The sequence below is a fragment of the Cuculus canorus genome, chromosome 14, assembly GCF_017976375.1.
Source record: "Cuculus canorus isolate bCucCan1 chromosome 14, bCucCan1.pri, whole genome shotgun sequence".
In the NCBI taxonomy this organism is placed as follows: domain Eukaryota; kingdom Metazoa; phylum Chordata; class Aves; order Cuculiformes; family Cuculidae; genus Cuculus; species Cuculus canorus.
Window position 1 is genome coordinate 9,667,270 of NC_071414.1, and position 23,849 is coordinate 9,691,118.

The 23,849-nt window shown below is 42.3% G+C and overlaps 1 protein-coding gene across 1 annotated transcript in view; it reads left to right on the forward strand.

The window, feature by feature from the left end:
* UBTD2 (ubiquitin domain containing 2) overlaps positions 1-22,530 on the forward strand; it is a 56,975-nt gene extending 34,445 nt beyond the window's left edge. The window contains exon 3 of the mRNA XM_054079863.1: positions 15,814-22,530. Coding sequence (XP_053935838.1) covers positions 15,814-16,211 — 398 coding nt within the window. The 3' untranslated portion in view covers positions 16,212-22,530. The remainder of the gene's footprint in view (positions 1-15,813) is intronic.
* The last annotated feature ends 1,319 nt before the right edge of the window (positions 22,531-23,849 follow it).

The following is a 23,849-nucleotide window of genomic DNA, read 5'->3' on the forward strand; positions in this document are numbered from 1 at the left end:
TTCTCATCTATCTTGGGTATCTCTGTGGGATGTATTTAAAAATAGAAATAACGTTATTGCCAATTTATACATCTTTTTTTTCTCATATCTTAAAGTAGCACATCATCAATATTTTATTAATGAGTCCATTTAAATTTAATGAAGAACAGTTTTGCATACTTCTCAGCTCTCAAAAGGAAATGTTGAAGTGTGCAGTATTTTATTAGAGTGTGCACCAAATGTTAGTGTTGAGCTGAACTTGTCCTTAAAGTAGTTAATATTAATTTGAATCTTTCTGGGGTTAAGTGGAGCTGTTAAATTTCAGGATGGACACTTAATCCACTGTAGCACTGTGTATTTGACTTAACTCCTGTAATGCTGTTTGAGTGATAAAAAGGTCTCTCTGTTAAGCAGTGGCTTTGTGCTTGGGAGCAGTCAACTTCTCTGTGCCTTAAAATACAGCTCCTGTAGCTCACAGCGTGCTTTTTTCAGTGAGCAGTCTTGCAGTACTGGCTCTTTGTGTGCAAGCAGAACTGTCACATTTATTGTGTCTAACGCTTGAGATCATGGAAAGTGGGGATGTGAGTATTTAGCTTAAATGCTGGAGAGAAGTAAGTGAAATTACTGAAATGTTCTTGCTGTGAATAGAGTGTTTTCTTCCCCTTTGGTTGAAATATTCAACAGAAAACCATTAAAAAAGAAAAACAAAACGAAAAAACACCGAAGCCAACAGCAGAGGTGTAGAGGAAAGCATGCTTCATCTCTGCTGTTTACCTCTCACCAGTTCAAAGACAAATTCCTAGTTCCAGCAAAACTCTCCTTTCCCTATTGAGCATCATACTGTGCTATTTGCTGTCATTGGGCGTGATGGTTCCCTGCACTAAAGAGCAGCTTTTAATGGCTGTGCCTGCAGTCCTGCATCCCTCTGGGCACTGCCTCCCCCTTGTGTGTGCGGGACCTTGGAGACTGTTGCTGTCTGAAAGGACACATTACATCACTTTGTACCTGCCCTCCTTTAGTGCTCAGCTGTGTCTTGGTGCAGCACAGTGGTTCACTAGCCCATCGGGATGCACATACTCCTTGCTGATCAGGTTTGGGTTGAGTTTCTTTTTAGTAATTAGTCAGTACTACGTGAGCACTTACTAGTTGTACTTCATAAAGAAAGTTACCTTCTGCTATGTTGAAAGCTCTGTTTTTGTAAAAAAAGGATTCCGTGCTGTTGCTCAAGACTGCAAGTGCGAGGCAGAGCAGAGGAAGGGTGATAGCTAAAGCTGATGGAACTGTATGATTTAGGGTAAATGGGGGAGCAGCCCTTTATGCAGGTGTGTTTGGCGAGGTGTCATTGTTGCTTTTAGCATTGATTGCTTTCATTGTGTGAGAAGTCTTGAGGAGATTTTTATAGTGCTTAGGTAAGTCATCGAGAGCATTGGAAAACTTCTGCTCACTGCTGCAGCTGGTATTTCACCTTCTCGCATTGGGCTCAAAGTAAATCAGAAGAATTATTGAAGGTTTTTTTGGAAATGAAAGCCATGCCTGTGCTCAGAAGCATTGGGTGGGCACATGGGTTATTGATTGTGGGCATCAGTGTGCTTTATTGCTGCCTAGCACAGATGGACTGTTCCTACGAGACCTTTATTAGGATGGTGTTTTATTAACTTTGTTCACTGGATGCCGTTACCTTGTTTCCATCCTTACCAAGAATATTATTGTTTGGAGAAATTTCAGACTGACAGGTTTTGTCTTGCTCTAACTTCTTTTCTGCAGTGGTTTAATGAAAAGTTTGTGTACTAAGATCATTCTGGTGCAAGGAACCGCTGTAAACCACTGCCCGTTAACCCACAAGATCCTTGTGTTTTCTCCCACCCTTGACTGCAACCTACTGTATCCACTGCTTCACCTTTGCTAGGGAGTTAAGACTGCAGGAATTGCATTCTCAGTAGCTGATTTTTCTGAAGAGACTTTTTAATTGTCATTGATTATTTCTTTTTCTGTATTCTGTTATATTATCTGCACACATGAAATGTTGTTAAACAGTGTGGGTTTGTATATGGATACAGAATGCTAAGTCAGGTTTCTCTAATGTCTCTTTAAAAGGATAGTGAATGGTATATTGGTGACTGTGCTGTCTAATTTTAGATTTCAGCAGAGTTATGAAAGCTTTGGGAGGTCTGACTATCAAAGCGTATCTGTCAATATGATCAGCAGTAGCACTGCGATGAGCATGCAGGCTGTAAAAGTTAAGGAAACTGAAGTCTTTCTGTAATGAATATCATAAAATTTACAGTCGAGGCTGCTAGATTTTTGCTCTTTGTTTTTGGTTGGTTTTGGGGAGAGGGGTTGTACAAAGCTCTGCTCGGCAGAAACCCATTCTTATTTTGGGGGGCGTTCTTTCTGTCTTCTTTTTACTTCACTTGAAATTATACTGAAAGTTTGAGATTAAATCCCCCAAATTGATTGTGTCTTGCAAGGAACCAGACTAGCTGCCGTTAGTGCTGAAGACATGGTTGTGTCTTAGTGGAGTGCTTATATTTGGGATTTTCTTCTACAAATCAGTGCTTGCTTTTAAGAGTTGCTGATGTCAAGTTCCCTCCTTAGGTTTATCATTGCTAAAATGTTTAGTGAATAAATTAAGTCTTTTACAAGGCTGCACCCAGACTGTCCTGATATCTTCTGCTCCATGTATGTGCAGCACTGATAAATACTGTGGGAGAGGATTGCCCACTCAGGTGAGGCCTGCGGTCCCAGTTTTGGTGGTGCCTCCTGAGTTTTAGTGGTTCTGGTTGTTGTAATCTTGTCATCATGTTACTCTGAAGCACAGACAAGGCATGAGGATGCAACAAGTGGGGAAAAAGATATTAAGTCCCACTGCTGAATGGGCACCTGCTCTGGGCTCCTGCAACGCACTGGGAGACACCAAGTCATCTTCAAAATTCATTTCATGGAGCAGCTTTGTGCATGCTCTTTCTGCTCCCTCTGTCCTCAGAAAGCACCTCCTGCTGATGAGAAATCTCTGAAATGCTCTGGCTGTTTCGCTTCTGCTCAGGCACAGTAATTGCTGTTTTGTTAGAAGACTTCATCTAAATTGGGGATCTTCCACCAGTGGCCTCCAGGCTGTGTGCTCCCTGCTTGGACACCGAATTCAACCTGCTTCCCAGTGGGAGGCAGGCAGCAGGGTGGCAGCTCCTCCTCCTCTGCTATCTCTTGCCTCTGTGCTTCTTGGCATTTTCTCTGTCTGTCGTTGAGCCAGCATGCTGGGAAAGGTGATTTATTCGTCTTGAGGAATGCCTTTTTCCAGGGAGCCACAAGTGCACGTAGTGCTAGGGAAGGGCAGATGCACGACTGCCGCACTGCATGAGCGAGGTCCTTATAAATGCTACACTCAAATCAAAAAAAGGTCCCTTTGTTCTTTAGTTGTTGCTGCTGAAGACTGACTGGATGCTTAGAAGGTCTGTTGAGTTATCTGGTGAAACGAATAGAACGGTTCCATTTTTACTTTTGATCCATGTGAAATTTAAAAAGGCAAAAGTCAATTATTACACCCATCATTTCACCTCTTACTGTCCTTTGGAAAAAGAATTGAGGACTGAAAACATAGATGCAAAATGTTCAAATCTTTTCTAAAGCCTTGTTTCATAGTCTCTTTTACCACTTTATGTTGTCATTCAGTGCTGTCAAGTCTGTAAAGCCTCATCGCATGACTGTTGCACAACTGGCAGCTTTAGCTGCAGTTTTCTTTTTCAAGTGGAACTTCAAGGAGGAGATATCCAATTTATAAATATAAGTGAGAAAACAGCTCTTCCTGGCTGAAAATACATCATGTTATTTCAGTTCCTGGATGCTTAAAGCGATACATTTGTTTATCTTTACAATGAAAAAGGGCAAGTTTGCAGCATTAATTTATAGACTATAGTGCAGTAGAAACACCTTCTTTCATAGTAACTGCTTCAGAGCTGGGAGTTGAAAGCTTTGGAGAAACCTTTGATTTGATTTTTATGTTTATGTGGAGTTGTGAGTGCTTACACTCTTGAATACTTTCCCCATTTCCCTTTTGAAAGCCTTCTAGGATCAAGGGACAGGGAGTTAATGCGAATAACCCCATTCTGTATCGACATGGAGTCTCACAGCCAGTTGGTTTTGGTCTTCAGTGCTGTGTTTTCCTGTCTTTGCTCTGGTTTCTACTCTGAAAGGACCTGTGCAAAGCGTAGTGTTACTGTGAAGATGCCTATAAAGCACAAAACAAAGCAAGAAAGAGAAAGCCTTGTTTTTATGTGAAATGGTGTAAAAGATAGCTGTTGCTGATTTCTTTCATTTGATGTAATTCCTTGGATTGTTTTCACTTGAGTCGGAAGAGGAATGGAAGGGAGCAGGGAGGCAATGCTATACAGCAGGATGGGGCTGCTGCTCTTTAGAGCTGTTGAAACTTTGCGGGGGGAGTGTGTGCAGCCTAGCAGGGGAAGTGCTGAGAACTGATGACTTTGGTGCTGTGTGTGGATGTGTTCAGCATTTCTTTCAGGTAAGAGAGGCAACATGGAAGAAAGCAGGATGTATGTTCTCAATTTGAGAGAGCAGTGGTAAAGTAGAGTTGACTTCCCAACACTGAGCAGGGCTCTGGACTCAGAACACTTAAAGCTGCAGAGCAAGACTGAGCAGGTTGCCTGCTTCCCTTTACACAACCTCCTTGTCCCCTCTGCACATCTCTGGGGCTGCAGGATACTGAGGAGGGCCAGTGTACATCTTTGGGTTTAAAATGCCTTTTGTGACAACATTGGGTTGCTTTTGACATTCCTCAGTTCCCCTGTGCAGTTAAAAGACAGCTGCAAGCACCTGTAGCAGAGCAATTTGATGGGTATAGCAAGAGCAGGAACGAGCAGGAGCTAGAAGATGGGCAACTGCTAAGATTGTTTGGTTGCTCATAAAAGTACCCATGCATCCACAGCCTTAGAAGTGGTGAGAAAGGGTCATTTATGAAGGGCCTTTACTTTAACAACTGGTAGCTTGCATGTGTTTTAGAAAGACAAGGATATAAACCAGCAGTGATTTTAAAATGCATTGCACTGCAGAGGAACACTGGTGTGTCTCATAATAGTGATACTTAACAGCACCATTAAATAGGTGATTCATTTCCATCCCATGAACTGGGTATGATTCCAGGTTTCTGAAGGGGGCTGGAGTGTAGCCTCTGCATCCTGTGCTCCACTGGGATGGGGTTAGAAGTGAGAGGCAGAGATGCTTGGGATATCATCCATTGCTAGTCTGTCACAATTCAGCTTGTGGCTGAAATAAAGCCATGTGTTTTGTGGGGTATTTTTCATTAGAGAAATTCTTCTTGTAAAAGTGAGCTGTTCAAGAGATCCCCTTGACTGAAAATTACAGAAATGCCAATAAATTCTTTTGTAATTGACAAGTTCAATGTGAGAAGGCTGTGTCTGCAGTGCTTCCCACGTGGTGGTCCATGGTATTGGTGTTTCTCCTGTTCTCAAGGAGGCCAGGCTAACATTTGGCCAATATTCATCTTCTCTCTGCATTGCAGCCGCTGTACATAGCATGTGGTGGAAAGCTGAGCAAAGAGATTTCTGAGTAGAGAGCGAGGGTAAGTGGCAGTAGCTAATCAATGAGGCAATTAAAGGCAATCATTGGAATTGGGTTAGTATATCACTGCTGGAGGTGCTTTTATTCTAACGGTGCACGCCTTTCTGTTATTTGAATTTGGTTTTCCAATCACTTCAAATTTCCAGATTGTTATGTGGGATCTTTACTCTTTCCTTCCATTCCTCCCAACTTAAAGCTGACGTGCTTGCGCCAGTACCCACATGCTGAGCAGTTAAGCGTGTGTATTCACAGTGTAAAATGCACCTTCTGCTGCGTTAAAGCAAAGGGCTGCTGTGGAAGATGATGAGAAGAACCCTGCCCTTTTAGGAATTGCTTTATTTTCCTTACTGTAGCCTGCATTATTGCTCATGGCACTGGGACCTGTGTGATTCTATGGCAGCTGTCTTGTGTGCAGGGTGTTTTCTGTCGGAATAGTACAAGCTTTGTCTGTCGTCCCAGGTGCAGCATGTTGGTGCTAGTGAAGGACACGTTACACCGCTGTGCTTCACAAGCCTCTTTAGCGTGGAGCTACAATTAAGATGATGACTTCCATTCTTTCTGCTGTGATTAATATTTTTAAAATAGATATACAACATCCTTTCTGAGTGACACTGGATCTCCATGTTTTCTTCAAATGGAGTGTTGATTCAATCCTCAGGATGTAAAGCAGTTGTGGCTGGCAGAAATATTTTTATATCTAAGTGCAGGTTAGAAACGATCCACCCTTCAAATAAAAAACCCACTTATGGCTACATCCTACAGTTATTTTCCTTAAATATTTTTAACTTTTACTCTTGTTTTTTTTGAAAGGTATTTTGAGAAGCTTAGCATAATTGCTTGGACTTCTCTGAAGTCTTTTCCTCTTGTAGCATATGCCTGTCTCTTTCCTGCCTCTGGTTTCAGTTTGCCTTTTCTGGTGTGGTGAGGATGACTGTGCAACACTGTATTCAGAACTGGTTGGGTTTGGGTTTTTTAACAATAATGTCTGACCAGGAAAGTGCAGCTAACTGCTTTAAGGAAAAAAAACCCAAACAAAAAACACAAAACAACCCAAGACTGGCTCTACATGAAGGCCATTAAATGCTCAAAATAAACCCAGACTCATGACAAAAGAACATGGCAAATTCTTCATATAAGAAGCTGCAGACTGCTCGTTGATCTGCGTGTTGCAGATCTTCCAGACAGGAATATATCTACTTTAAGTGAATAATATTCCTCTGGTATCTGATAGTGGTCAGGAGACGATGTCTAGTTTATTAGATACTCCACAGGAGTGGACGTTTACTTCATCATTGGGCACTTTCAGCAGTGAGACTGGATATCTGCTTCATCTGCCTTGCTGCCTGCTTGTAAAATGAGAAAAAGAAATATGATGTTTAAAATGTATTCCTCATTGAAAATTCCAGTGTCTTCTTTGGAAAGGAGCGCACCAGGCTCTGGTATATTTGCTGGATGATGTAGTGGTCCACAGTGTCAATCGGTGGTGTCTTGCTGATCTTGGCTGAAGAAAATACTCTTAAAGTACAATGAAATTTGTCATATTAGGAAAGAGAGACTCAATAGCCATGTTTTGTGTAAGGTTATGTAAAAGGTCCTACAATAATGAACAAAACCTTTTTTCTTTGTACACCAAAAAATGCTCATAAAGCGTGTTGCTTTTCATAGGATGATGGAGTCTTTGTAAACATAGGGGTCTAGTTTAGGATCAACAGGACTTCTGCAGTCCAAATGGCATTTTCTCTTCTGTTTTGTTAAAGGGTAAAGCCATTACCTCAAGCCAGTATGCTGTGTTTTCCGATGGCCTTTGTGCAACTTTAGTCAAACATCCATGACTTCTGCACCAGAAGGAGACTTTAACAAGTCTTTTAGGAAAGCAGAGGAAAAGCGTTGTAGACCTCCGAAGAAAGGAAAAACTGCTGAAGTCTTTGTGGTTGGCAACAAAATAGAAATCTGTATCAGTTGTATAAAATGCTCCTCCTATTTCGTTTTCCATTTTAACTGTGTTAGTCATAGGATTTTGGATGCTGAGGGCTAGGTATTGACTCTGGGTTTACGGGAACAACAAACTAATTAAAAATGCAGTGATAACAAAGGCAGTGACAACTTCTGTAAATCTGAGTCCAGATTCTGTGCATCCTCATGCTGAACAGATAACTAGATGACTTTAGACGCCGCCAAGTTAGCTGTACATGGAGGGATATGATACAAGCTCAGTCGATTGTGATACTCTGCTTTCTCTTTTTCCCCCAAATCCCTCCTCCCCCTTTAAGAAGATGGATAATGGAGAACAGCAAATGTAAATGCAAAGGGGGCATGCAGAGGAGCTCCTTTACCAAGATTTTAAAAAAACTTTTATCTAAGAAGCCTGTCTAGACAGGCATCTATTTTTATGACATGCAAAGCAGAGTAGTACATGAATACTTCATTAGTAAAAAGACTTGTCATCTTTGAACCCTGATGTAATGTTTCTTGGAAGCTGTTACCTTCTTGCAATATTTGATCGAAGCTTTACAGATACAGAAGTGGCAGTGCATATGGTATTGCTAACACGACAGCTACCCAGCAGTAATGCATAATTGACTTTCTCTGTCAAACCTGATTTGGATAAAGAGCAATTCACTGTTGAATCAGTCTGTTCTAGAGTTTGTACGGTGGCAAAAGCCTGCAAGGAAAGGGATGGAGGAGCTTGTCATAAAGGATGCCATGACTGGGCGACTGGTTATCCAGCCTCTGAACCCATGGTTGTGGTTAAAATTCACCAAGTTTTTGCATTGTTTAGTTCATAGTTGCTATTCGTAGTCGTATTTAATAACTGGCAATCTTCTGCCACATTGTAGATTACAGGTGTGTACCAACCAAATGGGCGTCTTAGTGGTCTGCCACAACCAGAGCAGATGAAAAGCCAAAGAACTGCATAGACAATAGGTATTTGTGCTTTAGTAAAACTCTATTATGGAAGAATTAGCTCTGGTCTGTAAGTTACATTGCTGTCAAATTTTGAACTTTCTGGCATAGGTCCCCTCTTCTCCAGCTTCCCATTTCTCTGGCAGACAAGCATGGTGGGGCTGCAGATCCCAGTTCTCCTTATAGGATTGCCACTGCTGTTGTTGGAATTAGTGAGGATTTTTAAGAGGAATTTTGAGGGACTTGTTTCAGAGTCCTAAAGCCTACCTTTCCCACAAATGTTCTCATTCTCAAGTTGTTCTGCATCCCCACCTTTCCCTCCTCTCGTGGCAGCTAATCCCTCTCCTCTCCCTGCCCTCCCCCCCTCCAGCACAGCAGGGACAGTAAGGGATGCACACCTACTAACTGCAGCAAAAGTCTGAAGAGAAGTGGCTTGATTATACAGTGCAGATATTTCTGTGTTTCAGGAGCCTGTTAATCTTAATTATCTTTCACCTTCAGCCTTGTTAATTAGTGCTAATGAATTAACTGATGCTGGTGTTCTGCTATGATAAAGGGAGTGGATCAGCATATGCCCAGCGATGCATCTTGCATATCTGCACCAGCCTTTTCCCAAACTGAACACCCCCTGCTCCTTCCCTGTTCCCCTTCCCCAAAATCCAATCCAAAGCAAAAGGTTTCTGACAAGCATTGGTAGTAATGGCATGACAGCAGGTTGGCTTTCACCAATCTATTAACTTCTTGTTTGGATGAGATATACCTCAGACCGGGTGATGATGGCATGTCCCTCTGCACCAGCAGATTAGTGCAGAAGGAGCTGCACAAACCCCTTGTTCTGCTTTGCTGTTCAGATGCCTCTCAGTTTCTTTGGCAGGTGAGTGCAGACAATGCCGTTTTAGAGTTCAAGCTTCACTCTTGGCAGTGGTGCTGCCTGCTGGTTTCAGTCGGTACTGGGCACTGCTGATTGGTGATAGCAGTTTTGGTTTTCCTCTTCTGTGCCAGCATGCAGGCACGAGTTGCAAAACTGGTTTAAGAGTGGTTTACTCATGAGATTGCCAATTTGGTTCACAAACCTGCTCTGTGCTAGGGTAAGGTGTGCTTAGTTTGAAGTAGGGTGACTTAGATACACTTAGTGGGGAATCTTTGGCTCGATACTCAAACTGAGATCTGCTCTTCAAAGTATTATTACAGAAAAAGCAGCTAGTTAGGATCATTTGGGTTGGCTGTCTAGTCCAACCCTCTGCTGCAAGTATGTCTCAGATTATTGGCTTGCAGAGCCCTCTCAGACCGCTGAATATACATTATTTTGTCAGCGATCTTGTAGCCCAGGTGAGCGAGGTTTTCTGAAGGACATCCAAGCGTGGAGATGAGCATGAGCAGTGTGATAGCTGATGCAGTGAACGAGCTACGAGCTAGTTCTCCTGCCAAAGAACGGGGTGAGAGTATTACAAAAGCTGTAGCAGTGTCTTAATTTTCTCCTTCTTTCCCTTGTTGCAATGCACTAAGCACAATTCCAGTCTTGTCTTGTGCCGGTTGCCTCAAGTGGGAGTGAGTTGATCCCGGCTCACCAAGTAGCTCCTGAAGCTCTGGGAACTCCTGCTGGCTCTGGGAGTTGTTTTCCTTTGTGGAATTGAGCCAGACCGATAATGTTCCCATAATGGAAGAGCTGTTTTTCAGTGAAATTGAAATGAGAATTATTAAATGCTTAACACTTATTATCTACAAAACTCATTCTTTAAGGAGCAGGAGTAAGTTCTTTGTTATAAAGGGAGGCTGAAGATGAGAGCAGTGTTGTGTAAGCAGTTGTGCTGTGGCTTAGGAGACAAGCTTGTACATTGAAAAAGGCCTTGTGCAGTAGCTTTCTGGTAGTTTAAATTTGCGTTGCCCATGGAAGATGTGTGGAAGAAGCATGGGAGGTGGCACATATGTGCGGTTTATTACAAAGTGCTTCATCCATATTGTTCATGATTATAGCTGCTTTATTGTTCTCCGTATGTGGTGCAAGGCACGGGCTTGCACAAGTACTCCCACACATTGCCCTCCAGAAAATGGGAGAGCTACAGTTGTTAACTGCAACATTAAGCTTTTTCAGTTGTTATTAAGTTATACAGAGTTTAATGTGAAAGCTTTTCTATTAACTCCTACCGGTTTGCAATGGTTGTAGGTGAGCTAAAACAAAGCACTGCATGTTTTCACTTGTTTGTCTCAGTCCTGTTCACGTACTGAGCGAAATCGCCCTCCACCACACTTGCATGCCATTGATGTCAGTACATATTCTTTTTCTTATAAGATCCTGTGTTTCCCTGCTGAGACCTGAAATCAGTGCCTACTAAAGTTGAAGAGAGAGTTCAACTTTTCAGCCGCAGTCATTGCTCTTTAGGAACTGTTGTGCTGTAGGACGCAGAAGAAGACCCACTTGTGTTCTGATGCTTGTGATGAGTTTCAGGTATTACTGACCTATATTGGATTCAAACCAATTCTACAGGTGAAAGCTCTACTGTTGCCAATTGATTCAGCAATCCAGGCTCAGCTTGGGTTTGTAACAGAGCTTTTCAGTAAGAAAAACAAATGAACCAGCTGTTCCTTGGGCAAATGTGTTATACACAGACACTTAAGCTCCTTAAATTAGCTAGTCTCATTGCAATGCTAAATTTTGTTCTGTGTCGTCTTAGTTTTTCTTCCTGCAGCAAGTCTGTCTGGGGGAAGGGAAGAAGAAATAGAAATCTGCTCAGTTTGTAAGTTTTGGGCGTTTCTGAACAATCCTTCTCAAAACTACTCAAAATCTTAAAGAAACAGGAGGTACATCATGAACAGAAAACATGAAATTTGCTGCTTTTTCTGAAGAGAGTGGTAGGCAGCTTTACAGAAATGCCAAAATGTCATTAAAATGCATCAGAACTTTTTATGGTTTGGGGTGAGTGTGGCCATATACACCTGATTTCAATAACTTCTGCAAAAGTTTACCTTTGTGTCATTCGGTCTCTTAAATTGCTAGTCCTTTCATGTGTGGAAGAGCAAGTCAGTCCAAAATCTGAACTGCTTAGGGGTAGAAGCGGTATCTCAACCAGTCCTTTTTTAGTGTTTTCCCTTACCAATCTAGAGAAATATCTCCATCCTAAAAATCTCAGTAAAACAAAGTTTTATGGCCTGCAGGGCAATTAATTTCAAAATGTTCTGTATGCTTGATGATCACAGCTGCTTATTTTTCCGCCCGAAACTCTCAAGCTGTCTCCTACCTGGATAACAACCAACAAGAAGCTCTGCCTTGCAGCTCCTTCCAGAATTCCCCGTCTCCAAGCCAATGTTACTTTTGGAATAATAAAATAATTCCATCCACTGTAGTTCTAGGATTGCATGTTTTGCTCTGACTTGAATCAAGCCTATAAAATCAACTCCGTAACTGTTCCAGCATCAATACTGAATGACTCCACAGCTTGCTTGACAGTGTAAGTCTTTAACTGGGAAACCTTCAGGGTAATGAATGGGTCAGTGAGACCCTCAAGCACTCCTTAAATCGCATGCCATGGCACCTTAATTCTGGATGATAGAAAGCTGGAGGGGATTAGTGTTTGGGCGGGTTAGTTGGTTTCTTGGTTGGTTCTGTCACTGGCTTACCTCAAACACAGTTTTGCATGTTGCTACCAGGATATTTTGTGTCCAAGTTTATTGAAGTCGTGTCAACATCTAGAGGTGTATTTAAATGCAGGAAGAATAAACAAGTTTACAAAGTTGATAAGCTTAATTTGTCCTCTCCTCAATGTAAGACCTTTTTTATAACATCTTGGTCTTTCAGGTACTGTACAGAATCTTCCACCTAGACCTGCATGCCCACCAGCCATCCATGCTGCTGCTTTCTTCCTGAAATCTGCCTCTTTTACGTGGTTTCAGTGTATGATCCAGCAGTGAAAATTCAAAGTACTGACTCACCCTCAGACTTTGGCATCTGAACCCGGTCTGGTTGCCTGATGCAGCGTCCAGCTGCAGCATCTGGGGCAAAGGGGAAGCAGGGAAGGGGCAACCTGTCTTAAGTGGGGCTGTGGGACAGCTGTCCTCCAGCAGAGCATGGTGCTGGCAGGGGAGAGCACGGGGCTGCTTGCCTGGGCTGCAAAGCCTTTGTTGGCATTGCTTTTGCCTTCTCCAGTTTAAGGGAAGCTCCATCCTTCCTGTGCTGTAACTGGCTGGTGAGGACCCTTGTTGTCTAGGTAACGGAGAAACCTAAAAAAAAAACCAACACCCAAATTCTTTTTCTTTTTTTTCCCTTATGTTTTCTCATAAAAGCTTGACATTCATTTAGTGCCCCTTCCTGCTGAATAGCTTTTGTGGCCCAAGCTGATATATCTCACAGGAAGGATCAGAACATAGTTTTCAATTATAGCAGCAAAATTACGAAGGGTTTTGTTGTAGTTCGGATGTTTAATTTCCTGCGTGCTTTGTGCTGCGTAAGGGACACTGCAGCGAGTGCCTCGGAGAAGAGCTGCCATCTGGCTGGTGAGATAGGCTTCGCTGTGGTGGCTGTGGGTAATTCAACCCCTTCTTCTCTGAAAACATGCATTTGCCTGCATCGCCTAAAATAGCTCCACACTCACCACACCTTTGGTTAATGCATTCAGCCATCACTTCACTTTTCAACTCCAACAAACATGACACCCCTTCACCCTCTGAGTTTGTTGCCATTTATGACATCTTGAAGGTTGTAGCATAGCCTGACCCTCTCCAAAGGCTATAAAGCCCAGGGAGGATTAGCTGGCTGAAGAGGACCGAGCTGTGTGCGCGCAGCTCCACGTCTCTTTGAAGGGGAGGACCAACTCCTGATCTGCTGCCTGGCGCTCTGGCCTGGCCTTCAGCAGGTGCGGTGTGCCGGTAAGGAGGTGGTGCCATCGCAACATCTCTTTGGCTCACAGTAGTCATCTCCTGGGCTTTAATCACTATATCCAGCTTGAAAGTGGGTAGTAGGACTTGAGAGTCTTGGGGACAGTTTTACCAGCATCGGTGGAAGAATGGGTTATCATTGAGGTTTACGGAAACCTGTTGTTACATAAGCAATTCGTTATAAACCGTTTCTCAGCCTGGGTTGAGACTGTGTTTTTTATTGGCAAGAGGTTTCCTCTGCTGTGTCTGTTTGTTTGTTTTTTAGAGACAGACCTCCAAGTTAGCTGATGGTTCAGAGTATTTTTTTTTAATACTGCTTATCTGATTTTTATTAAGCAATCCACTGTTTATAGCATGCGCTTTAGCCTTGATGTTAGTTCAGCTTCAAATGCTGAAAAAATTCCTTAGCAAGTTTACCTCATTGTATTTAAAATTAAGTCTCTGATATGCTGCTCTAAAGTAGGAGGTTTCTTTTTAAGACACATGGCTTTTAAGGAAAGATAGGAGTTTAGCTGCTCTGGATAAATTTATTTAAAGGCTCTTGAAGTTTGGATGTTTCTTCTTTTTAAGCAGCAGGCTACATCTGCTTCTTTCTATGAACTGTAAACCAGAATTTAGTACTGTGCATTTACTAACTTGATCAGGCGTACAGAATGAAATGAACACTGCAAAACAAAGCTGAAATATGGGAACTTCAGGCATTAGTTTGTAAATCACAGACAAAGTAACATGAAAGCTGGTTTGCTCTGAAATTCATAAATGATCCAAGACTGTAATGAGTGGTATAACTATATTTTTCTAGATATCCTTTTTTGTTTTGTTTTCGATAGATCTCAGGGCATAGCAGCCTTGGTGCTATCTGTACAAACAGAAAATACTCCAAAAAGCAGCTACACCTGAAATGTTATCTTTTAGCAAAGATTTCCTCCGTGTGTTTTCGTTAACACAGATTATCCTTAAAAAAGGGGACTCCTGTCTAAAAGGAAGAAAATTTCCAGCACAAGATGCTGCTGTCACAGTGGGGTGAGTGACACAGTATATCCCCAAGTTGTAATTCTATATTGCTTTCATTTTGCTGATCAAACAGCAAAGCTTAGGACAACTCACTGTCAGCATGGAAAAAAACTCCAACTGAAAAAGCCACCCTTAGTTTCTAACAAGGAGCATTTGGTTGTTATGTGCAGAACTGCCGAGTCAAAGAGTTTTTTAAATATTCTGTAGCTCAAGGACTTGGCTCCTCTTCAAACGTTTCCTACTACAAAAGGAAGGGTAATCTTGCAAGTGAATGTGCCCCCTCTAGGGGCAAAAATGTGGAAAATTGTTATAGCAGGTAAATGCACGACAGGGGAGAAGTATTTGCTTGAGTGTGCCTGTCTGGGTTGTTTTAACCACAGTGAAAAGGGCTTTCATCTGTGATTTAGGGTACAGCTTCCTCTGCATCTCGTTTTCCTGGCTCACTGCAAGGGGTGATGTATGCAGCAGGGCTCTGCTTTCAGGCGTCTCTTACTTTACCTCTTAGCACATTATGAAAAATACTCTGCCTGTTTTCCAAGGTAGTTCTTGAAACACCTTCATAAAGAATGTCTCACACTGTGAAGAAGTCGACTTGTATTTGTACCTTCAGTAAGTGTTGTAATTCTGAGCTGTTCTGCACACACTTTATCATCTCTGTAAGAAGGATTACCATGTGCGAGGCAGCACCCCGCTGCCTAGTTGTCCTTAACACGAACACCCAGATTATCCCAAGGAACCTCTTGGGCGTCTGGGGAAGGAAAAATCACCCCAGAAGTTTCAGGGCTTTGAAAATGGCAGTTACAGATGCTGTGCACATGTAAAGTATGTGCTGGGTGTCGCTCTGGCAGTGACACCACGCTCCATACAGAGCCGCAGAGTTGTGTGACTTGGGTGGTCGTGTTTATTTGTTCTGGCAGTGATCACTAAAGCACAAGTCCTATAAGAAACTGTTTCAGCAGTTTTTGAATGTTTGAGGAGTTACACTATCTTTCTTTCACGGTGGTCTTTTGCCTTTGGTCTTTGCCATTTTGCCTTTTCAGAGCTCAGGTTTAGGATAATCTGATTCATCCTAGTAACATTTTTGGGGTGCACACATGCCCTGAACCTCAGACTATGCTGCTAGTGAAATATTTCTCTTTTAAAAGACACATAGGGAGAACATCATCCTCCTTCATCTCTTCCTTCCTGCTGCTTTTGAAATTTGTCTTGGTTTATCTGAAGGAAAGGGTACATTTGGCTTTTAGGGGTGCTTTTACTTTAGCCCCAAGTTTCAATATGAAAACAAGGTGAAGCAATTTTTAATGAAAACTTGGGATTTTTGTCAGTCTTTCAAAACCTGAATTCAGACCTCATCACTCAGATGGTTTAACGGTAGGGTAAGTGCTTGCGCGCGTGGCCGTTTCAGTGTTCAATGTGAAATGCATTCATACTCATTCTTTCCCCTCTTATCTCTTAAAGGTGCTCTTACAGAATGTTATGATGAACTGGGCAACCGATACCAGCTTCCTGTCTACTGCCTCGCCCCACCTATCAACATGATAGAGGAGAAGGGTGACCTGGAGACTCTGGATATTCCTGATCCCCCACCCAATTCAGGACACGAATGCCAGCTTCGTCTGCGCCTGTCCACAGGCAAAGACCTCAAACTCATGGTCCGCAGCATGGACACGGTGTACCACATGAAGAGGCGGCTGCATGCAGTGGAGGGAGTAGAGCCAAGCAGCCAGCGCTGGTTCTTCTCGGGCAGGCCGCTGGCAGACAAAATGAAACTGGAGGAGCTGAAAATCCCAAAGGACTATGTGGTGCAAGTCATCGTGAGCCAGCCCTTAGCAAATCCCACCCCAGTGGAAAACTGATTTCTGCTCATTTATTGATTCTTCTTTCCTCTGTCTCTGTCATGGGGTTTGTTTTCACTGCCCTCTCCTCTTTCAGTTTGTTCTGCTAATGGATTGGTTCCAAGAAATGACCAGCAAAAATTCCATCTGTGATGGAGATCTGCAAAAACAAAATGTAAAAATGTAAACTGGCTTTTGGGGTTTGCCTGATCGCATATTTCACACAACAGCAAGCAGCACAGGGCAAGGGCATAGGAAGGGAACGGGAAGGGAAAAGGGAGGAGATACAAGGAGGGAGGGAAGAGATTGTAGTTCACTTAATAAAAAAATGTAATGATTCTCAAAACTGTAGGTGGTGTCCTGATCCACAGAGCCAGAACAACAGTGAGCACTTTTATTTAAAAAAAAAAAAAAATTCAATTTATAAAATTTCATATCAGCACCACATACAGTTGATGCAAGAATCGCAGCTGCTCTGGGTAGGTCCCACGCTGCCTGTTTTCAGGGATCTTTTCTGGTTCGACCTAACTCTCATGCTTTGCCCCGGCACCACTGAGGCACAGTCTGTCCCCGGCACTAGAGCTGGGCTGGGAGCTCGGTCTCTATCACAGGTGGGCAGCTCCTGGCGATGCTCAAACCAAGCAATTGTTACATTCCAAGATGACAACGCAGTCCTGTGCCATTGCTGGCTCCCAAGCTGGGAATGCAGCCTTCTGGAGCCTTAGGCAATAACTTAGTCAAAGTATACTCTCGCGAACTGTACTGTAAACTTATTTGCTACAAGACTGACTTAGCCTGAAGTTTACTGGCTGACCAGCGTCTGGTAGGTGCCTGCTGAAATATTGTGTGTCACTCAGATCGTTAAAACAAGCTTTGAGCAGGTTGGCTGAGGGGAGTGATGTGCTGGCCTGTCCTTAAGCGTTAGGCACATTGCCTTTGTCAGATGGCACCAGCATAACAGATCCAGGTTATACCGCAGTTACACCCGGAGGCAATGGATTGCAGCTTCCCCTGCTCAGTTCCTGGAGGGGAGATGGTAAGGAGAACACATCAGCACATGATTTTCAGCTTTTTGTGTGAGTGTCCTTTGAAGCAGCAGCCAGTTTTTGAGCTGTGGTGACTCTCCAGGAGAACAACTGGAGGTATCCTCACTGACACGCACCCGCGACCCAGAGCTTGACAGTGGTATTTCATACCCAGTGCTTTCCATTCAGAATGTATGAGCAGCCCTTTCGGCAAACGACAAATCCTTTTGTAATCTCAAAAATTGGAATCAGAGCATATCCGTCAGGGAATCTAATTGCTTGTTCCCTCAGTTAGCAGTGTTCTCTGTGTTCCTTTGGCTGCTCTGCACCCCTGGCTGGTAATGCCTTTGGTTCAGTTCAAATGCCCTGTTCCTCTTAAATGTGATTTCTAGTTTGCTTGGTTTTTTCAGCTGTCATTGAAATGACTTCACTTCTTCCAAAGTCGAATGTGCTATTCAGGTATGAATAGCTTATTTTTATTGGTTTCTGTCTTCCTTCTCTGAATCAATGATCTAAAGCTACAGTTGTCACAGCTTTTTCTTGTCTGCTAGTGAAACTGGTGGGTTACACTGACAATTTTAAACTTGTTACTTTTGCTCCTTCATTAATTCCATGGAACACAGTTTCTTGGACTCAAAGGGAGTTCTTGCTCCATGAGCATCAGCATAGAGCCAGAACGAGCAGAGGTCACTTGTACAACATCACAAGCCTTTCCCAGCAGGTGGAAGCAGGCGTAGAATTTACATTGATGGTTGGAAAACAGAGCCACATTTTATATGCATTTACTACCCTACCCCAAATTAATACAGCTTTCTGTTTGGTCCCTGTGTTGCAATAAGCCCATGGTTTTGTGACAGCTCCTTTAGCCCCCATTTGGTACAGGATGACTGAAGTGCAGTGGCAGAGCAGTGTGAAGGAAAAATAGCTCCCTGTTCTCAAGAACACCAAAGTGACTTTGTTTTCTTTTCTCTTTTTAAAGATGAAATTAAAGCTGATAATTAGTAATCTATAACAAAAGGTTTCTATTGTGGAGGTTTTTTTAAAGACAAATACAACTTACTATACTGGGGTTTTGCAGCCAGATCTTTTGCGTTGCAGAGGTGGAAAAGAAATACTTGATGTATTAACAACTCAAAAATCTCTTGGATTTTCCCTGGGCGAAGGATGGTTTAGTGCCAGGAAGACACTACTTGTCTCGTAAGGCATAACTTGCATCTCTGCATAAATGATCTTTACGATGTCATTTCCCTGCAGTCCCTTCTGGAAGGGGGGAAATTGTCATAGATTAACGAGCAATAAACCAGAGGGACAGTTCTGTACCTGAATACTAAAACACTACTTTTTTTTCTATAGGATATATTTTGTCGATGGGGTTTTTTTTCTGTCTTTGTTCAGGCCATTATCACCATGTACTGTTTTTGAGATTACAGCCTGTAGGGGCTGGGAGAGCTCCTTTTTTTCCCTTTCCATCCTCTTACTTGGAAAAGGTTTGGGTTTATTATGCTATAATAGGTGACTGTGTTTTATATTAATTGCTTTTATGGCAGAGAGCAAGGTGATCTGAAGGCTGTGTTGTGGAGAATTGATTCATGAAAATACTCTTTTTTTTTTTTTTTTTTTCCTCTTAACAACTTCCCTCCGTTCCTGTCCCTTAAGCACATATCTAAGACTGAAAAAATTCAATGAGAAAATGTTTTTGTATGTGGAAATGAAGACTTTTCAACCTCTTCTGTATAAAACAAGAGATGTGCTAAGTGCATACCCTGTTGGAAACAAGCGTTACAAGGTTTGTATTAGGAAAGAGTTCTAAGTTTAAAAAAAAATATATATATATATAAAATAATCAGTAATGAAGGCATACAGCATGTTGACTAACGTATCCCATGTATGTAACTAGAGGTTGCAGTATACATTCAGAGAACAGTCATTTCTGTCTTCAAAAATGCCTTTGTCCTACAAGATGGTCTTCAGCGTAAACGCCAGTGCAGGAAACCAGGCTGAGGCTCCCGTGGGATTCGTGGGTTCCTGGGGCAGAGCAGGGCTTCCCTGCGTGCCAGGAGGAGGGAGGGAAGGCTTGTCTCGTTGCAGAGCAGGGGAGGCATGGCTGAAGTGAGACTAGCCACATACTAAGCCACTGTTTAGCTGGCAGTCCTGCTGAGAAGGCAGCATCGCTGCAGGTCTGCGGGGCAACACCAGTGGCTGCTTGTGGGGAGGATGGATAGAGGCACACTTTGTGTGCATCTTTTCTTTGCAGTGTGGCTGTACATTGAGCTTGCAGCTCAACATTGCTGGCAGCATGCTCTGGGCTGGGTTTTGGTGCTCCAGTTGGTGTGCCGCCTTGCACCGTGTGCTGTCTTAGATATAACTGAAGCAAGACAGCAAGTTTTTTAGCACATACAGCCATGAACTGCAATGCCAAGTACAGGCAAGTGAGGAGTAATAGGATTTTTGTTTTCGTTAGACAGTTCAGCACTTTGTGTCATTCCTAATTAGCTCTGGCTATGGCTATGAACTGATGCCAGATAACACTTTTTACTGTGTCAGTGACAGGTCTGTTTGATGTGATTCAATTTTTTATACTTATTGTTGCTTCTGTTTGTCCCAGAAGTAATGATCTAGTGAAAGTTCACACTCCTGAACATCTTGAAAAGGCAGAAAGGCACGAATGCGCATACTCTGATGGGGTGAGGGAGCACGAAAAAAGCTGCAGATGCTGTAGGTATGTTGCTTGGTGCGCTACAGAAGGATGCTCAGGGTCGTCTTCCACAACCAAGTGACAGCTGCTCCTTCTGAGCACCCAGCTCCCCAAGTTTCATTCACTACTTTGGCTCTTCGTGTATCACAGTTTTGTGTCCTCTGCAGAAGACACAGCTTGGAATAACTTTTTTTTAGTTTTCTGAAAGCCTTTGCTTCTCTGGATCTGGTAAATATTTTGGAATGCTAAAGTATGCAAATCAGCAGTGTAGTAAGTTGGAATTTTTAATAGAACCCCCTAAAAAACCTCACCCCAGGAGAAACCAAACCCAGCGCCTATTTGACTTTCACAGAAAGTTCCTAAGTTGCTTTGGGGAAGAGAAGGAAGAAGGGGTTCGTTGGAGCAACAAAGCAACACATTGAACGTGCATAAGCTTTGGTAAAGCAGATGTCCGTTGGATAAAATACTGCTGTAGTATGCCGTGCTTCTGCATATACATCCATTGTTGGTAAATAATTTAAGAACTTCTGAAAAACTTAAAAAAAAATAAATAATAATCTTAGTTTGTTACAATGGTGGGATGCTTTTAGCCATGGAGTTTTGAAAGCATTTTAACCGTGTAAGTGCTGACGAATTGAATGCTGTACATTTCTCCATTTCGAACTTCTTCGGAAGCTTTAGTGGTAGCTACATTTCTGACTCTTGAGCTATATTTTACAAACGCTTTTCTATGTCACTGTAAATACATCAAAGACCCTGCACCTTATGCAGAGAATGTTTACATTTTAAAAAAAAAAAAATGTTTTTTGTTGGCTTTTTCACTGCGCTGCTCAGATCCCGTCATGCTGAAATGAAAGTAGTCTCTGTTAGAAAAAGGGGCTTTTTTTATTATTATTATTTGCCCTTCACCACTTCCCCTGTAATTCTGATTCCCTCCTGGCTGATGGCTGGCAGCTCTCGGACAGCTTGCGCTCTCCTGGAATAGGCTGTAGAGAGAGGTGTTTTTGAAACTTGCTTTGGGTGGGGGGATGAGCTTCGTACACTCTGCAGACTTTCTTGGAAGAAGAAAAAATCTGCTTCAACCCCACTAGATGTTGGTGGTCTGCCTTGCAAGGTAACTCATCTAGGAAGGAAGCCTTTGAGTTAAACTTTCCAGCAACCGTGCTTCTTTCTTCTCCCAAAGAAGATGAATGTCCTGCTATTGTATCTGCAGCTACAAACACTTCTGTTGGTTAATGACTGTATATACAAGTCTGCCTGCTCTAAGACTTTTCCTTCTCATAAAGTGTTTTTGATTGCTCTGTTCTGCAAATGGCTCTCCTCTTCCATATTTCATCTGCTTAAATACTCCATCGCCGCGTGTGTTGCTCTTGTTCATAGGAGATGGAGCTATAGCTCTCCTTCTAAGGGAGATACATGCCACTGAGCCTACAAAAGTCAAGTAGTTGGAAGATGAGATATTTTAACCAGCGGGCTTCTCACCTTGGACTTTGAGACTTACAACAAGCGTGTCCACTGGGACTCTCTATGAAGACATATGTTCCTGCCCTCCAAGCAGGGCCACTTGTTGGGTATTTATCCGGTTAAACTCTGTATTTGTATATTTTACAGATGAAGACCATTTGATCAGAACCATGGGGCAAATAGAGAACTTAAAATCCTGACTCCTGCCTTAAAACTTTTGGTTAATCTTGAGCTCCAAAAATTCTGCACCTGCTCATTCTGAAGTTCCTTTTTTGATATAGGGAATTTGAATCCAGTCAAAGTCTGGAGACAATTTAAGGAAATTTAAAACAAAATAAATTTTAGCTGATGGCTTTATTAAAATAACTAACTGGTCTTGTATTAAAAACCCTGTTTGTGCCTCTTAAGTCCAGGGAATGTTTAAAAAGTGGAGGTGGCTTTTGAGCAATGATTGAAATGACTGCATTAGTTGGCAATTTGTAAGACACTTGCTTTCATATGCTCTGAGCAAGAGACTCCGGTTTGTGTCCTCTCTGCCTCATGGTAATGGCTTTCAAAGATGGCTGGTACCATCAAATTTGTACTTCTTGAATAAATATCTTCATTTTTATGGTAAAACTTTTTGTATGCAGTTTGTTTGTGTGTGCCATGTAAAAAACATTACAAGGATGCGATGCTAGATTTGGTACTGACACAGAAAATACACAGCTCCAACATGCAGTGAAACAAGGATAAGGGGATTCCAGTGATGTGACCTTTTCCTTCCCTGTAACTTTTATAAAATCTGTTAGAATCAAATACACCAGCTGTGTAAAACATGCTTTTTTTAACTTTTTCCCCTCCCTGTCTCCTTTAGTCAACGAGGAATTCTAAGCCAATGTGACGATGCTGTGAACATCAGGTAACTTTTAAAATGCATTCTGTATTTTTATCTTGTACCTCTGTTTCTTGGTTGAAATTGCAGTAGCGTGCACATATTTTTCATCAACAGCAAAGCAGTAGTAGGTTCTCTTTAGACTGTTAAAATATGTGGTTTGGGGTTTTTTTTTACCATTGAGAACAAACCATCATGAACTTCTATCAGAAATGCTGTACAAAATTTCCTGTATTTAAAACAAAAAAGAGAAACTTCCCCCCCTCGCATTTAAAAAATAAAAGTAATCCTGAAATGCCATGCCTTAAGAAATAAACTCTTTTTTTTCTTTTTAAATTTCTTCAGTAGGGCTTTGAATTCTGAGTTGGAGCTCTACAGCTTTTCAATTGCCTCTCTGATACCCTAGAGACAGGTTTTGGTAATTATTTTGGTGTGTGACAAGGTTTTATCTTGCAAATAAGGCGTGCAATCCGTGGAGAATGCAGGGCCTGGAGCTGCACTCGCATCCAGTGGGAACCTCCGTGCCCGGCTCCTGCTCTCTGCAGATGTGCCTCTGGCTCCTTGGTGAACAGTGCCAAATAATGGATCTCTGTAATTGTCCTGTAATTACATCAACTGACATGTTGTCTTAATTCAGGTCACCACTTTCATAGTCTTGATTAACTGCCTAATGTATCAGAGGAGTAGGAATAATTTCCTTTTTTTAGGCCGCTTTGTTCTAATATTTTCACAGGTAAATGTTTCAATATTTTTCTTTCTCTTAGGAGAATTTCATGGTAGAATTTATGATGTGAGTTATAAGCATGTGACTTTCCTGGAACTTCTTAACCTTTTTCTCTGTGTATATGTGTTTGGGTATATCTAATTTCTATATCCATATTCCATTTTGTGTGTGAGTATATATGTAAAATACGAGGTTTGCTTGTAATCAGCAGTTCTGACCCATGAGACAGCCCTGCTTCCACCTCCCCCAGCACGGACAGGGAAGTTCTTGGAGCTGATATCCTCAAATGTGAGAATTTTAAAACTGTGTGTGATCTTTCTTTACTCATCTTCTGTTACAGTTGACCAAAGCGGTCACTTGTCAGGTCCTCAGGGGGATGTCTGTCTTGTGTTGTCGCATCTGTGCATACCCACATCCTACCAAGCCGTCTTTGGTCAGCAGCTGTAGCACATTTTGGTTTGAAATGTGCTGGGGAATGCTGGGTGAGTGTTCACCTAAACAAAACCCCAAGAGGATGTAGACTCTGTGTCAAAAGTGCGCAAGAACTGAAATTTTCTGTCGCTCCTGCAGGGAAATCAGGTGATGCTTTACACCCCACAACAAACAAGCCTACAGGAGAAGAATATGTATGGTTTATAGAGCTATGTTATATGATGACTACCTTGTTTCATTCCTAAATAACATAGAACATAATTATGTTTGTATTGTACTTATATTCATATTTCATTGAACTGTATCTCTCTGGATGGACTTCCATAACATGGAACACCTAGCGATTGTGCCCTATGGTGGATGTTGTGCCCTTGCTCCTGGCCCCGTGCCAAACACTACTTGCTTTCTGCTGGCTAAAGCCGCATCCCGGTTTGACTGTGCCCAT